This window comes from Moschus berezovskii, chromosome 28, assembly GCF_049115385.1.
Source record: "Moschus berezovskii isolate FMDL1 chromosome 28, NW_MosBer_1.0, whole genome shotgun sequence".
NCBI lineage: Eukaryota > Metazoa > Chordata > Mammalia > Artiodactyla > Moschidae > Moschus > Moschus berezovskii.
This window is the reverse complement of record NC_142487.1, coordinates 21590969-21608247: the sequence shown is the minus strand read 5'-3', so window position 1 is coordinate 21608247 and position 17279 is coordinate 21590969. Positions and strand designations below refer to the sequence as shown.

At 40.0% G+C, this 17279-nt stretch overlaps 1 protein-coding gene across 1 annotated transcript in view; it reads right to left on the bottom strand.

Moving 5' to 3' along the window:
- Positions 1-5918: 5918 nt before the first annotated feature.
- The window catches only part of DCC (DCC netrin 1 receptor), an 887682-nt gene continuing 876321 nt past the window's right edge, over positions 5919-17279 (bottom strand). The window contains exons 28-29 of the mRNA XM_088833422.1: positions 7404-7546; positions 5919-6008 (exon numbers count right to left, since the gene is read on the bottom strand). Coding sequence (XP_088689548.1) covers positions 5919-6008; positions 7404-7546 — 233 coding nt within the window. The remainder of the gene's footprint in view (positions 6009-7403; positions 7547-17279) is intronic.

The window sequence follows — 17279 nt, the reverse complement described above, 5'->3', positions numbered from 1 at the left end:
CTCCCCATGGGGGCTTCCCAGGTGCCTCAGTGACAAAGGATTCTCCTGCCAATGCAGGTGATACAGGAGATGTGAGCTTGATCCCTGGGTCTGGAAGATCCCCCTGAAGGAAATGGCAACCCGCACTAGTATTCTCGCCTTGGAAATCTCTTGGACAGAGGAGCCTGGCAGGCTGCAGTCCACAGAGGTCTCAAAGAGTCAGACACGATTGAGCGACTAAGCACAAACCCATGCATCTTTGACTCCCCACGGAGTCCTGCCCGAGGCTCTGGTAATAAGTTGGCTTACACTACAGAGCTGTCTCAGTCAGGGCAACAGTATTGGTAAGATCTGATCTGGAATTCACAGGTCTCCTGTGTGTGTAGGCAGAAAAGCAAATTCTGGCAATGGGAGGCAACCTTCTAGCAGACTTGGGTATTGGCTGTTGGGATAGAAACCTTACTGGACGTGTGCTTGAAAACAGCAGAAACCTCCAAAGGGATGTGCTAGAGGACGGACAGCCTCTGCTGCTGCTGTTGTTTAGTTCCTAAGGCATGTCGAAGCCCATGGACTGTAACCCTCCAGGCTCCTCTGACAGTCCCTAACCCCTATGTCCAAAAAGGCAGCATATACCCTGCGGAGGAGGAACACAGATAGGCAGGGGTTCGGGGTGTGCTCATTTCATATCAGTCGTTTGATATAAACAACATGGAGGAAGGACTTTGTATCAAAACTTTATTTATTAAACAAAAAAATGCACCATTGGAATAACATTTCTATAAAAAATGAATATGAGACTGTTCTACAGTGATTACAAAACCCCTTTTTCCTCGTGTAGTAGTATACAAGATCGTGTGTAGAAACAGTCATTGTTTTAAACTGTAAGCAAGTTTCCTTTCTCATAGAACAAGATTTACACTTAAATATTGCAATCACTAGTCTAATTTGGTTAACAATGCTAGAGTCTGACAATTTAAAGAAACTCTTTGTGGGCTCAAAATACCTTTTTTCTTTTTTGAAATTAAAAGGCATTTTGTAGCAACAAAAACTTTCTTTCTTCCACTAAGGCTAGTTAAAGCTGTAGTATCCCCATTTCTACTCAATAAACCTACCACTAGCACTCTAACAATTTGAATCGCAAAGCCCTTGGAGAGAATGAGGAGCATTTGATCTAAAAATGCCATCGGAATATTGTAGGTTTGGTGGTAATCAAGTTTGAATGACCCTGGCAAGGGAGAAGGTGGTGATGATGGAAATCCAGTGGGGGCTTTGCCTGGGCATACCCTCATACTCAGCAGTGGACAATTCATTTCCAAAGTGGTCCCTCTAAGCTATGGAACACTGCAGCTTTAATAGCCATATCTAGATTCCCAACCAGGTCTCCCTTTGTATCATAAATTATCCAAAAAAGAAGCCACTCTAAATAATAAATTAAATATTACTTATAAAAAGTACACCCCAGACCCACCCACCCAGCCCCTTCCCCCCAAACAAGCTGACAATTCACAAAGTTCTGAATTGTCAGGTTTACCCTACGATAATAAAAAAACAACATTTCTCCTCCTCCCTAACCTTCCTTTCTTGCATCTGAGAACACACGTTCAGCACACACTGAGATCCCTTGGCCCATGTATCTGTGTTCATAACATCTTGTAGAGTTTTGCTGTTGCTCTCCAACCAACAAAAAATCAGAGCATGATAATGTACAGAGGCTCTCTACTGAGAGCAGGAGAAGTCCTTCAGAGAGTGCAGCAGAAATCCAGCAAGGGAACGTTACCCAAGAGCGGCAATGGAGAGCCCAGCTACAGTTAGTGTGTGCGCTTCCATCTGATCTCACTGACCAGGAAAGACTCAGGCATTTCTTTTCAGAATCAGGACATTTTGGAAGCAGGTATTTCGATAGCAAGTTACACTGACGCATGGGATAGCACGTATTTCCGAATGCAGTGGAATATCATACAAAACATCTATGATTTTTCCCAAAGTCTGACTTAATTGGAAACATTGGAATCAAGTGAAACGCTTTTCTGTACACTAGGAAAGTGACTTCTGAAAATTATCAGAGAAATACAAATTACTTTAAGTCAAATGTTTCTTTGAAAATATTTAAAAAGAGATAGTAAGTTTGAGTGTACGACCGGCTGCTCTGCTGCCCTGGATTGTTGGGGGTTCTGTCTTGTGCATGTGGGTGATGAACATGTGAGGACATTAACCTTTGGCCTTAGGGATGGTCTGCATTTAGATGAAGTAAATTGGTCCAGGAAGGGAAAGCAACCTCACTCTGCGTCTGTTTTAAAGTTCCGACAGTTTTGATTTTGATAAACGTGTCAAACTAGGGAATTATTCTATTTTTTTTTCTCTCTCATGAACTAGAAATCGACATTCTGAAATTAAAAGGAGTCAGTCTGGAACACAGATTTTTATATAAAAGGTAAGGGGATCGCTTTAGAGGTGGCTTTTTTTGGGGGTGGGGTGGTTAGAATCAGTTCAGCAGCCATGTATGAGACACTCTGTTATGTCTGGAGAAGACCTTAAGACGTTTCTTTAAACAGAGTCGATGGACAGTTGTATCACAAGAATAACTAGGAATGAGTAACCATTGCCAAGCACAGACTACGAAGGCTTCCAGAAAGACCTGTACTTAGATTCTTTATGGGAAAAGCCAATGAGTGCCAGACATCACAGTTTCCAGATGTCTGGAATGACACACCAATGCTAGACTTTCATAGGTCTTACCTAATGCAGGGGATGAAACATGTATGTCACTGGGAATGACCCTTATTTTGAAGAGAATAATGTTATATCCAACCCCTCCTAGGAAGCCTTAATAAATTCACCTCCTATATCCCTGCCCCTGCTTGATTTTTTCCCCAGCTTGTTCAATTGTATGTGCACTTTATAATATCCAAATGTAGAGTTCCATTATTTAAATGCTCTAGAAGCTTAGAGCTCTGTTCTACAAAGAACTGTGACTGGTTTCTTATTGAGAGTGTCACTAAGAACTATTTACCTTTTGGCCAGAGCATCCTCCAAGTGTTCTGTGCATTTTGAGCTATCTGCATTTTAGTGAGTTTCTCAAATGCAGAACTTCCTAGAGGAAAGTAAATAGCTTTCTTATCAGCATGAAATACCAAAGAAACATACCAAGCTTTTTCAAGAGGCGGCTTATGCCTGACAGTTCAGCAGAGCAGGAGGTTTGGGGGGCGGGGTCTGAGCATGCTCTGCCAAGTTTTATTTTCTTCTTTTTCTGGGAGAAATGACTCCTGGTGGCAGAGCTGCTGGTTGGCTGTCAAGCATCACCCCACGGGAATCAGATTTATGAGCTTAAAGAGCCCTGTTTGTCATGAACTAGACTCGGAGTAAGAGCAAAACAAAGGTTATCTTGCACTATTCAAGGATTTCTTCTTGTCAAGAGATCAGGAGACCGGGAAATTGAAAAGTTACCTGTACACTTGGGCAGGCAGCTGTACACACACGTGAACTATCTGAGAGAACAGGGAGCAGGGTTGTACAGAGTTGCAGTCAAGTCATGTTCAAACCATTGGGCCAATCTCCCAAGAGCCTCTTGTGAGAATGTAAATGGATTCTACCAAATATTCCTTGCATGGAGCTAAGACTTATTAGAATTGCCAGTTACTAAGATAGAGTATTGGATTGTGTTTATGAAGACAGTTTCAAGAGCATGCTGAAATCATATACTGTATATTTTCATGTGTTTAAAAAACGTATCTCCTAAGATCATTGACTTTGACTAGAGGAGTTTGGAATGTTGTAAAAATGCTAGTTCTCTTGATTGTGCAGATACAGCATACAGATTAAAGACATGACTAGTCCCTGAAATCCGCAAGATTTGCAGCTCATTCTAAACTGTACCCTCAGGATGACTTTCCTTGGGTGTCAGATTCCTTCAGAGAATGTTCCGTGTTTGTGAGGATTAGAAAGGAAAAGCTATCCTAGGACCTTGAGAAGGTAAGGTAATGAACATTTATTTTTCTAATGTCATGGATTATTTTTTGTAAGACTCAATATTTTATGTTATGAAATGCCTTGTTCCAGGTCAGTGGAGTGTTGTTTGCCTAAGTGTTTAGATGTTGAATAAGAGTAATCTGCCCCAGAGGATAACATCACATAGCTCTTCAGAAGGACTTCATGAAAATATAAGTAAATTGAACAACCACTCTTGTTGAAGGAACAATTTCACAAATGGACCGGACTTTCTAATGAACCATTTGAACAAGCCCTCTCTTTGACATCAGATTTCCTTCCCGACATAAAACTGTAAAAAAATAATCTGAATTATTACTTCTGTTACAGTGCCATTTTGCTCAAAATATTTCATTCAGGGATTCATATATAATTACCCACCTAATAAAAGGAGCTATTAGGTTGTAAAGATCCTATTCCTTCCATGCTCTTTTAAAATTATGACCTACTCAAGCTTGAAATCAAAGGCAGAGCTGAAAGGAATAATTCAGCTGAAACTCTCTTATTGGGTTTTCAAGTTGCCTAACAGATAAATATGCAAACGGGCTCCCTTTTGGCGATTCAGCTGCACAAATGGATTAACTCCAAATTTGCAGCTGCAAATTCAGAAACTAAAAGGGTGCTCACACAATGTTTTTAATTTCACCTAGTTGCAAGCTGTAGATAAACATGGCAATAGGAGTTTAAGGTTCTAGCTCACAATGAAGATGCAGTTTTAAAGAGCATCCACCAGATTTGGGATGATGTGTCAGAAGTGTCAAGCGATGTTTTCCCCTCCATTCCTCTCTGACTCTGGGCAGACGTGGTGCAGAAGGTTTCCTTGACAATAAGCCTGGCGGTTGCCACTCACCAATACTGGCTGCTCTGAGTCAGCGAGGACCCTGTTGGTGGAAGAGACATCATGCAAGAGAAGGTACTGTTTGAAACTGCCTTCCGTTTTCCTTCCCTTCCTCAGATGCGATAGGTCTGCCACATCCACAGAGGGTTTCAGGAAGGTAGATCAGGGCTGCGGGGGTGGCATGGAATGTGTGGAGCTGGCCACCTGACCAGGGCTGGCTGCCAAGGAGGACTCAGGGAGGGATGGGGTGGAGAGGGGAACTCTTTCAGGCAGACTTCTGAGGGAGACGGACTTGGTGAAGCTTTGAAATATCATCACAGTGTGGGATGGCACAAAAGCCATCCAGATTGAACAGTGTCCTGTTAGAAGTTTTAAGCTCATAATTACCATGTGTCTGAGAAGATTGCATATTGTATCCTCCTTCAGGAAATGGACCAGTGGCTGGCAGCATGCCCCTAGCTGGAGATTTTTGAATGTTCCTGTTCTCCAGACATCAGTGTTAACCAAGGGTGGATTTACAGATACCTTGCTAACATGGGTGAATTTTACAGCCACTTGCTGATACCCACCCCCTGTGCAAGTGTGACCACGTTACAGAACGTACACCTTCTGTTTGCTTGTTTACTTTTTTGTGCTGTCAGAAAAACATCCAATCCTTTGGTGAGAAAGTTCCCATGGGTGCTCTGTACTTTAAATTTGAAAACAAAATAGTGAGCTTGCACTGGTTTGCCATGGCAGGGTACAGGCTTCAATAATGCACTTGCCTTTTGTAAGACTAGACCTACACATTAGGAGAAACTGACAGGCCTTGATGAAGAACGCTAAGGATTCGTCATGACAGTGCGGTCACTGCAGTGGCAAAGGCCCGGGGCTATTCTCGCAGCTTCAGTTTGACATTGCAGTGAAGATGTATCTTTGCTTTTGTTAAGGGACCCCAGAGTCCTCGTTTTGAAACTCCTGATGCCCAGGAAAGAAGGACTGCTTCTTCCTTCTGAGCGGTCTTGATGGTTGACCCGTACGCTGGTTAGCGTTCTTGGACACAGGTGTGCTGTTCATGGGGAAGTGGTAATGCTGCAGAGGTCCCCGAAAATTCAGCTCGTCAATTCGGCGATGCGTGTTAAAAGGCCGAGCCTGTGATGGCGTTAAGCTGCTTCATCAGCCCTTCCAAACTTGCCATTTGTTCACTCAGATCATCCTGTTCATACACCTACAGAGAGAATGAGAGCAAAGGGTTAGTGCAGGTGAATGTTGGTGCCTTCCTTTTGTAAGGGGCCATCTCTGATCACTTCACTGGGCCTTCTCATGCATGACACAGCGGCCCATAGACCAGGGGCTGCACTCAGCATATGGTCATTGGATGAAGACGCTGGTCATAAGAGGCAGAGACGAAGGACTGTGTGCTCTTTCAGCAGCTTCACCCTTGTGAGGAGGCTTCAGTGTTGAAAACAAGATCTTGTTTCAGATCAAGTCCTACCAATTACTAGCTGTGTGATCTTGGACAAGTTAGTAAACCTCTCTGATGTGTAGTGTTCAGGTATAAAATGATGCTGATTATATCTATTTCAAAGGCTATTCTGAGCATCCTGTGACATGTTTGGTCCCTGTCAGTGTTCAGCACATGGTAGACACTGAGTATGCTAGTTACTTTTCCTGTCCATCAGGCTATAGACAGAATTTATGTAAGCACGTTTCCTTTCTTTGTAATACCACATGAGCATTTTTCTGTGGGAACTTGACCTCATGGTATTAAACAGGTTGTAGATGGTACCTTCTTATAGGAATTTTAGCCTGCCAGTGAATGCACTTACTGAGTTAACTTCAGAGTTTAACAAGGATTGAAAATAGCCACTTTGGCTCAAAAGACTTGCCCTATATAGGAAAAGGGAGGTCGCAGTGAGGTGAATAGTTTTGTTACTTCTTTCCCCAAATGATGTCATAGTTGTCTGGTTGTTTTTCTTGAATAATCTAGATCTCACCGTCCAATAGAGCAACCTCAAGTCAAAAGTAGCAACTGGGGTTTTGAAATGTGAATAGCTGAAATTGAGATGTGTTGTACATATAAAATATACATCATATTCTGAGCACTTAGTACAAAAAAAAGTAAATATCTTAATGATAATTTTTTTATATTTATTGCACGTTGAAGTGATAATATCCATATGGGTTAGATAAAAATATATCATTAAAATTAATCTCACCTATTTATTTTTACATCTTTTCATGTGACCCCTAGAAAGTTTTAAACTGTGTATGGTTCACATTGTATTTCTACAGGATAGTGATGACTGTGTATATATATACACATGTGCATATATATATATGTGTGTGTATACACATATCTGTGTATATATTGTGTATGTAAAGTCAATACGTTGCTATCAGCTTATATGCATAAAGATTGCCTTTATGTATCAATGATTTTTTTCATATAACCCCTGGTGTAATTTTTTTCCATAAAGTTTTTTCTCTTAATATTCAAGTGCAGGAAAACAGAACTAAACAAACAGTAAGAACAGCGAGGTCTTGGGCTTAGTGGGGAGGGCTGGTTGGCTTAGACTGCACTGCAGAGCAGTGCGTCCATGAATTTCAAGGATGGCCTTACATTGGCTGGATCCTCTGTTGGTTTGTGGCTCTCCTCAGACACTTCAGGGGCTGTTGGCACAGATACAGGAAGCAAAGGAGATCTTGCCTTTCCAGCCAACCCGAGAGAGGCTGTTTTAACATGGGTCTTGGGGAGAGCAGGCCCTAGAATAGAAAACAGAGTGATGAAAGTACTGTGTAAGACATTCTGGAATAATCTCGCAAGTGTGTAAGCCAAATCCAGTGGGTTGGCATTGCCTTTAGGCTATTGTTCATTCTGTAGTCAAGAGATGAGTTCTGACACATGAATGGGCTCATTTTATTTCCACTGAATGGAAGACAAATCCCGATTAGGCCTCTCCAGATGAAGCTCCACCAGTCATATGTCATTGCGAGTGCATTTCAGATATCCCCATGAAAGGTTGCCTGGGAACTGTGGACTGTTTGTCATACGGTGTAAGTGTCAGGCCGGCTCAGTTGGGGCCAGTCGCAGTTTTGGGCCAGAGAGCCCTGTTCTCAACCACCTGTATAAGCCATATACTGTTTAACAAGTACCAAGGAAGACTTGCGCAGTTAAAAGAGTTGGTTGCTCTGATCTGCAAATGAGTATTAGATGTTACAGTGAAAAACAGGTCTTTATGGCTAACCTGATTGAATATTTCCTGTTGGAAATACGATTCTGTCCTGATAGTATAGTTTCTCTCAGTGAAACACATTCTAATGCTCATGAAAGTCATTTGAATAACTGCTGAGTTTCTACTAAATGACATTTCAGTCTGCTACAATGACTACCTCTTCTTTTAGGGTCTAAAATTTGCCTTATAAATTCTGCTTAACATATAGCAGCAAGTATAAATTTGTCTCTATAGTCTAACATACAAACTTTATAAAGGCCTATATCAAATCAGCTAGTATATACCTCATATACCTAAGGACTTTTGTCACTTTCAGTATTAGAACCAAGACCTTAGCATAGAAGGCATTGAAGCTGTTACAGTGTTTGCCTCAGTTCTCTTCTGTCATCAGTGATGATATTTAAATTCAAACGATTCCAGTGACATACTGTATATTTTTTGGGAAAAAAAAGTTATTTTGACCATACTTTCAAAAACATAATCTAGTTAATAAAACTCAAAAGTTATTTTACTATCAGAGAAATGGGGGATTTTTGCTTATTGGTAAAGAAAGAATGCAAACAATCTAGGAAGCTAGCAATTTACAAATGCTAAATCCCATCCAGCACACATTTTCTCATACATTTTGGCCTAGCATCTAATTCCTTCATATTTATATTGAGTCACCATTTTTCTTAAACCAAGGCTGAAAAGTCTGTAGTTAGAATCATTTATCACTAGAGGGTGATCTTAGGTTTTTGGTAATTCATATGAGAAGAGATACAGAGACAGGAGAAGTAAGAATCATCTTCTTATTAAGAAAGGAAATACTAATATATTTATGGAGCTCCTACTAAGCTCTAGACTTGTGCTAAGAAGTTGATTCCATTTTAGGCAATAGCATAGTAGGGAAGAATTTGGGACTTATGAACCGAATCTGAATTCAGGTCCTGGAAACTCTAACTGTATATTCTACCTGTATAATTCCTTGCTCAACTAACCTACTTTCTCTTGCCTGTTTCTTCATCTATAAAATAGAAACAATAATTTGTGAGGACTAATAAGATGATGTATTTAAAGTTGCTGATTTCCTGTAACTCTTTCAAAGAGAGCTAGCTGTTAATAAGATTTAACAGACTTTTGGACTCTGTGGGAGAAGGCGAGGGTGGGATGATTTGAGAGAATAGCATTGAAACATGTATATTACCATATGTGAAATAGATCGCCAGTCCAGGTTTGATGCATGAGACAGGGTGCTCAGGGCTGATGCACTGGGATGACCCTGAGGGATGGGACGGGGAGGGAGGTGGGAAGGGGTTTCAGGATGAGGGACACATGTACACCTGTGGCTGATTCGTATCGATGTATGGTGAAAGCCACTACAATATTGTAAAGGAATTAGCCTCCAATTAAAATACATAAATTAAAAAAAAAAGATTTAATTGTCAAAACAAGCCTGCTAAGTATTCTATCTCCAGTTCATATACGAGGATGCTAAAGGGAAGGGAAATGAAATAACTTACCCAAATTCATACATTTCAGCAGGGCAGACAGAGTAAGAAATTTTACCAAGATCTATCAAACTCCACTGAACACATTAATGTCTTTTTCATTGGCATGTTGATTTAATCCATCCAACTTAAATGAGCTTTTTGAAGAAGCAGTGTAAAAAAACATGAAACCTAGTTCAAGACTATAAGTCATTTGAGGGTATAAACTACTTATTGTATTACAGTTTCTTATAGTTAAATTATGTTTGAATTTAAAGAGGAAAACAATGAATTTCAGCATTGATTTAAACTACTTTTATTACAGTGTTATTTAAATTTATGCAAACGTAAAACTTGGCATAACTTTGATAAACTTGTAGTTCTAAGACTATTCTATAAAACTAAAACATGTATAAGTAAATAGCAATGTATTATACAAATAATACAGTTTAATTAATCAATTTAATGAGATTGGAGGTCAGTTGACTAAAACGAAATAATCACATAAATTTTGTACTGACTGCTGTGTCACACAAGTCATTTTGAGTTTGTCTTACATGATCCTTTTTTACCATCCGTTTTTTTCTGGTGGAACAACTGGCAAACTTTCATTCTTCCAAAGAATGTAATAATACCAGCAGGTCTTCGTTGGATCTGAAGAAATCATTTGTGTAGTAAATCTACCTCTATATTTTTCCTTTGGCCTCTGACTAGAAACACAGTGTTCCTACAGCCAACTTAGTTGTAAACCTAAATAAAAAGTTCAGTTCAGTTCAGTCGCTCAGTCGTGCCCGACTCTTTGCGACCCCATGAATCATAGCACGCCAGGCCTCCCTGTCCATCACCAACTCCCGGAGTTCACTCAAACTCATGTCCACAGAGTCGGTGATGCCATCCAGCCATCTCATTCTCCGTCGTCCCCTTCTCCTCCCGCCCCCAACCTTTCCCAGCATCAGAGTCTTTTCCAGTGAGTCAACTCGTCTCATGAGGTGGCCAAAGTATTGCAGTTTCAGTTTTAGCATCAGTCCCTCCAATGAACATCCAGGATTGATCTCCTTTAGAATGGACTGGTTGGATCTCCTTGCAGTATAAGGGACTCTCAAGAGTCTTCTCCAACACCACAGTTCAAAAGCATCGATTCTTCGGTGATCAGCTTTCTTCACAGTCCAACTCTCACATCCATACATGACCAAGGGAAAAACCATTGCCTTGACTAGATGGACCTTGGTTGGCAAAGTAATGTCTCTGCTTTTTAATATACTATCAAGGTTGGTCATAACTTTCCTTCCAAGGAGCAAGCGTCTTTTAATTTCATGGCTGCAATCAGCATCCACAGTGATTTTGGAGCCCAAAAAAAGAAAGTCTGACACTGTTTCCACTGTTTTTCCATCTAATTCCCATGAAGTGATGGGACCAGATGCCATGATCTTCGTTTTTCTGAATGTTGAGCTTCAAGCCAACCTTTTCAGTCTCCTCTTTCACTTTCATCAAGAGGCTTTTGAGTTCCTCTTCACTTTCTGCCATAAGGGTAGTGTCATCTGCATATCTGAGGTTATTGATATTTCTCCCAGCAATCTTGATTCCAGCTTGTGCTTCTTCCAGCCCAGCGTTCCTCATGATGTACTCTGCACATAAGTTAAATAAGCAAGGTGACAATATACAACCTTGACGTACACCTTTTCCTATTTGGAACCAGTCTGTTGTTCCATGTCCAGTTCTAACTATTGCTTCCTGACCTGCATACAGGTTTCTCAAGAGGCAGGTCAGGTGGTCTGGGATTCCCATCTCTTTCAGAATGTTCCACAGTTTATTGTGATCCACACAGTCAAAGGCTTTGGCATAGTCAATGAAGCAGAAATAGATGTTTTTCTGAAACTCTCTCGCTTTCTCCATGATACAAAGGCAGGCACTAAAAACCCTGACAGAGTGATGCTATCAAAGTATTCTCTAGCTACTCTAACATATGTAATTCACATTAATATTATAGATGATCATGTAAGTGAAAGCACAGAGTTTAAAGAGGAGTCTTCATACATTACTGGTGAACACTGGGAATGTATCTATTGAACTCCTACTGTGAATGTCCTTTTCTGAATTGTGTTTACAGTCCCTTCAAGTATGTTCACGATGTTCCGATTAAACCCGAATGTAGTTTTATTGCCATGGAAAGATGTTCCTCTGAGCACATTCCATGACCTCCTAGCTCTTCCTTCCCTACATTTAATAGAACAGAGCAGCTACATTTGAATGATTAACACTTTATATGTAAATATTTGATGCTTTTTTGTTAAAACTTTTACTTTGATTTTCTTGATGGTATATGGTGAAATCCAATTAGTTTTCGAATTTTAAATTTTAGTTCTTTAAAAATCCTAGTTGATTTACAGTGTTGTGCAGGGACGGGGAAGCCTGGTGGGCTTCCATCTATGGGGTCACACAGAGTCGGACACGACTGAAGTGACTTAGCAGCAGCAGCAGCAGCTAGTTTTAGGTATACTACAAAGAGATTGCAACACATACACATAAATATTCTTTTTCAGATTCTTCTCCATTATAGGTTATAAGATACTGAATACAGTTCCCTATGTTTCTATGCAGTAGGTCCTTGTTTATTTTATATATACTAACTTGTATCTGCTGCAGCCATGAAATTAAAAGACGCTTACTCCTTGGAAGGAAAGTTATGACCAACCTAGATAGTATATTAAAAAGCAGAGACATTACTTTGCCAACCAAGGTCCATCTAGTCAAGGCTATGGTTTTTCCCGTGGTCATGCCTGGATGTGAGAGTTGGACTATGAAGAAGGCTGATCGCCGAAGAATTGATGCTTTTGAACTGTGGTGTTGGAGAAGACTCTTGAAAGTCCCTTGGACTGCAAGGAGATCCAACCAGTCCATTCTAAAGGAGATCAATCCTGGGTGTTCATTGGAAGGACTGATGCTAAAGCTGAAACTGCAATACTTTGGCCACCTCATGCGACGGGTTGACTCACTGGAAAAGAGTCTGATGCTGGGAAAGGTTGGGGGTGGGAGGAGAAGGGGACGACAGAGAATGAGATGGCTGGATGGCATCACCGACTCGATGGACATGAGTTTGGGTGAACTCCGGGAGTTGGTGATGGACAGGGAGGCCTGGCGTGCTGTGATTCATGGGGTCGCAGAGAGTCGGATACGACTGAGCGACTGAACTGAACTGAATGCCAAACTCCAAATTTATCCCTCCCTTCTACTCCTTTCTGCTTTGGCAGCCTTAAGTTTGTTTTCTGCGTCTATATATCTGTCTCTGGTTTGTAAATATGTTCTTTTTATATCATTTTTCAGATTCTACATATAAATAAGATTCTATGGTATTTGACTTCATTTAGCATGATAATCTCTAGGTCCATCCATGCTGCGCAGATGTCACTATTTCATTCCTTTTTATGGCTGAGTAACTATATAGATACTCTGCATCTTCTTCGTCCATTCTGTCGATAGGCAGTTAGGTTGCTTCCATGGCCTGGCTATTGTGAACAGAGCTACAGTGTACACTGGGGTGCATGTATCTAATTTTGAAGTAGTGTTTTCTCTAGATCTTGCCCAGGAGTGGGACTGCTGGATCATATGGCAACTCAATATTTTAAAAAAATTTTAAGAAACCTCCATACTGTTCCCCATGGTAGCTGTACCAAGTTACATTTCTACCAACAGCATAGGTTTCCATTTTCCCCACAAACTCTCCAGCACGTCTTATTTTTAGTCTTTATGACCCTGGTGGCTCAGATGGTAAAGAATCTGCCTGCAAGGCAGGAGACCTGGGCTCTATCACTGGGTTGGGAAGATGCTCTGGAGAAGGGAATGGCAACCCACTCCACTATTCTTGCCTGGAAAATTCCATGGACAGAAGAGCCTGGCTGACTAAAGTCCATGGGGTTGCAAAGAGTTGGACATGACTGAGCGACTAAAAACACATACACACACAGCCATTCTGACTGGATGTGAGGTGATAGCCATTGTGGTTTTAATTTGCATTTCTCTGATAATTAGTGATGTTGCACATCTTTTCATGTGTCTACTGGCCATCTGTGTGTCTTTTTGGAGAAATGTCTATTTAGATCTCCTGCCCACTTTATGATCGGGTTGTTTGGGGTTCTCTGATATTGAGCTGTATGAACTCTTTGCATATTTTGGAGATGAATCTTTTCTTGGTCACATCATTTGTAAATATTTTCTTTTGTAAGTTGTCTTTTCATTTTATTTCTGGTTTTCCTTGCTGTGCAAAAACTTACAAGTTTCATTAGGTCCTATTTGTTTATATTTGCTTTTATTTATTTTGGGAGATTGACCTAAGAAAGTGTTGCTACAATTTATATAAATTTATATAAGAGAATGTTTGGCCTATGTTCTCATCTAGGAGTTTTTTGGGGTCATGTCTTATATTTAAGTCTTGAAGCTATTTTGAGTTTTTGTATGGTGTGAGGGTGTGTTCCAATAACTTCATTGATTGACAAGCAGCTGTCCAACATTCCCAGCACCACTTGCTGAAGAAACTGGCTTTTCCCCACTGTATCTTGGCTCCTTTGTCAAAGGTTAATTGAGCAAAAGTGTGAGGGTTTACTGATGGGCTCTCTCTTCTGTTCCAGCGATGCATTCGTCTGTTTCTGTGCCAAGACCATGCTATTTTGATTACTGTAACTTCGTAGTATTGTCTGCAGTCTGTGAGGATTTTGTCTCCTCCTTTGTTCTCTTCTGTTAGGATCACTTTGCAATTATGGCCTTTAATGATTCCATATAAATTTTAGTATTATATGTTCTGTTCTGTTCTGTTCAGTCACTCACTTGTGTCCAACTCTTTGCGACCCTGTGGACTGTAGCCTAGCAGGTTTCTCCATCCATGGGATTCTCCAGGCAAGAATACTGGAGTGGGTTACCATTTCCTTCTCCAGGGGATCTTCCCGACCCAGGGATCGAACACAGGTCTCCCACATTGGAGGCAGACGCATTAACCTCTGAGCCACCAGGGAAGCCCTATTATATGTTCTAGTTTTGTGAAAAAAGTCATGGGTAATTTGATAGAGATCACATTAAATCTGTAGACTGTGTTGGGTAGTATGGCCATTTTAATAAATGTTAGTTCTTCCAACTCAAGAGCATGGAATAGTTTTTCCATTCCTTTAAATAACCTTCAATTTCTTTTATGAATATTTTATAGTTCTCAGTGTATAAGTCTTTCACATCCTTGGTCAGGTTTATTCCTAAATATTTTATTTCTCTGATGCAATTTTAAAAGGGATTTTTTTTTTTAAAAATTCTCTTTCTGCTATTTCATTGTTAGTGTAAAGAAATGCAACTGATTTATGTATGCTAATCTTGTATCCTGCTACCTTGCTAAACTTATTACTTCTACTTGCTTTTGTGTGGAGTTTTTAGGGTTTTCTACATATAGTGTCATGTCATCTGCATATAATTACAATTTTACTTCTTCTTCCCTTACAATTTGGATATATTTAATTCTTATTCTTGTATGATTTCTGTAGCTAGAACTTCAAATACTACATTGAATAAAAGTGGTAAGTGGGCATTCTTGTCTTGTTCCATGTTTTAGCAAGAAAGCGTTCAGGTTTTCACCATTAAGTATTATGTTAACTGTGGGTTTGTTATAAATAGCTTTCATTATGTTGAGATATATCCCTTCTATTCCCACTTTGGTGAGTTTTTATTATGAATGGATGCTGCATTTTATCAAATGCTTTTTTCTGCAACTATTGAGCTGATCATGTGGTTTTTATCTTTCTTTTTTTGTGACTGATGTATCTGATTGATTTTCATATGTTTGACTACCTTGTGATACTAGCATGAATCCAACATGACTATGATGTATCGTCCATTTTATGTGTTGTTGAATTGAGTTTGGTAATATTTTATTAAGGATTTTTGCATCTATATTGATCAAAGATACTGGCCTGCAATTTTATTTTTTGGTAGTTTCTTTGGTTTTGGTATCAGGCTGATGGTGGCTGCATAGAATGATTTTGGGAATGTTCCCTTTTCTTCAGACTTCTTTAGACTCTTGGAAGAGTTTGAGAGAGACCAGTGGTAAGTTCTTTTTTAAATGTTTATTTAGTAGAATTCCCCAGTGAAACCATCCAGGCCTGGGCTTCTGTTAGCATGGAGTTTTAATTATAGTTTGTCTCACTTCCAGTGATCAGTATGTTCAAATTATCTATTCTTCTTAATTCAGTTTTAGTGGGCTGTATGTTTCTAGAAACTTTTCTGTTTCTTCTAGGTTGTCCAGTTTGGTGGCATAGAGTTGTTTATAGTATATCACTTTTTATGTCTCCCTTTTCATTTCTTATTTCATTTATTTGGTCGTCTCCTGTTTATTTTTGGTAAGTGTGGCCAAAAGTTTGTCAATTTTGTTTATTCTTTCAACAAAACCAGCTTTCAGTCTCAGTAACTTTTCTGTTTTGAAATCTCAAGTTCCTCTCTGATATTTATTATTTCCTTCCTTCTGTCGACTTTAGGTTTTGTGGTTGTTCTAATCCTATTAGGTGGTAGGTCAGGGTTGTTTTTTGAGGAAGCTCTATTTGCTATGATCTTTACTCTTAAGACTGCATTTGCTATATCCCATGGACTTTTGTATGGCTGTGTTTTGCTTGTCACTTGTCTTGAGGGATTTGTAAAAGTTTCTCTTTGACTTCGTCCTTGACCCATTGGTTTCTTAGGAGCATGTTGTTGGTCTCCATCTATTTTTGTTTCTCATTTCTAGTTTCATGCCACAGTGGTCAGAGAAGATGCTTGAAAGGATACCCATCCTCTTAAGATCTGTTGAGACTTGTTTTGTGTCTTATGTGGTCTATCTTAGAGAACATTCCATGTGTGTTTGGGAAGAATGTGTTTTCATTTACGGAGGGATTTACCGTTCTAAGGGCTTCCCTCATAGCTCAGTTGGTAAAGAATCCGCCTGCAATGCAGGAGACCCCGGTTTGATTGCTGGGTCAGGAAGATCCCCTGGAGAAGGGACAGGCTACCCACTCCAGTATTCTTGGGCTTTCCTTATGGCTCAGCTGGTAAAGAATCTGCCTGCAGTGCGGGAGACCCGGGTTAGATCCTTGGGTTGGGATGATCCCCTGGAGAAGGGAAAGGCTACCCACTCCAGTATTCTGGCCTGGAGAATTCCATAGACTATATAGTCCATGGGGTCACAAGAGTCGGACATGACTGAGTGACTTTCACTCTCTTACTGTTCTAAAATTACCAATTATACATAACTGTTTGGTTGTATAGGATCTCTGTTGCCTTAGATTTTCTTCCTGGAACCTGTCCATTGATGTCAGTGGGGCATTCCCATCAGTTTCTCCTTTTGTATCTGTTAGTATTTGTTTTACATATTTAGGTGCTCCTATATTGGGTGCATATATATTGAGCCTTTAAACAGTATACAATGTCCCTCTTTATCTTTATGGGCTTTCTTTTTAAGGTCCATTTTGTCCTATATGAGTATTCCTACTCCTGGTTTCTTGTCATTTCTATTTGAATGAAATGTCTTTTTCCCTCCCTTCACTTTCCATATAGGTATGTCCTTCACCTTAACAGTGGGCCTCTTGTAGGCAGCATATTGTAGGTTCTTGCTTTATTGTCCAATCTTCCCTTCTGTATCTTTTGATTGCAGCATTTATTCTATTGGAATTTAAAGTAGTTATTTATGGGTATGTTGCCAGTTTAAATCTTGTTTACCAAGATTTTTATTTGATAGTTCTTTGTTCCTTTTTCCTTTGGATTTTCCTTTGGTGGCTTGCTTGTCTTCTTTTGTAT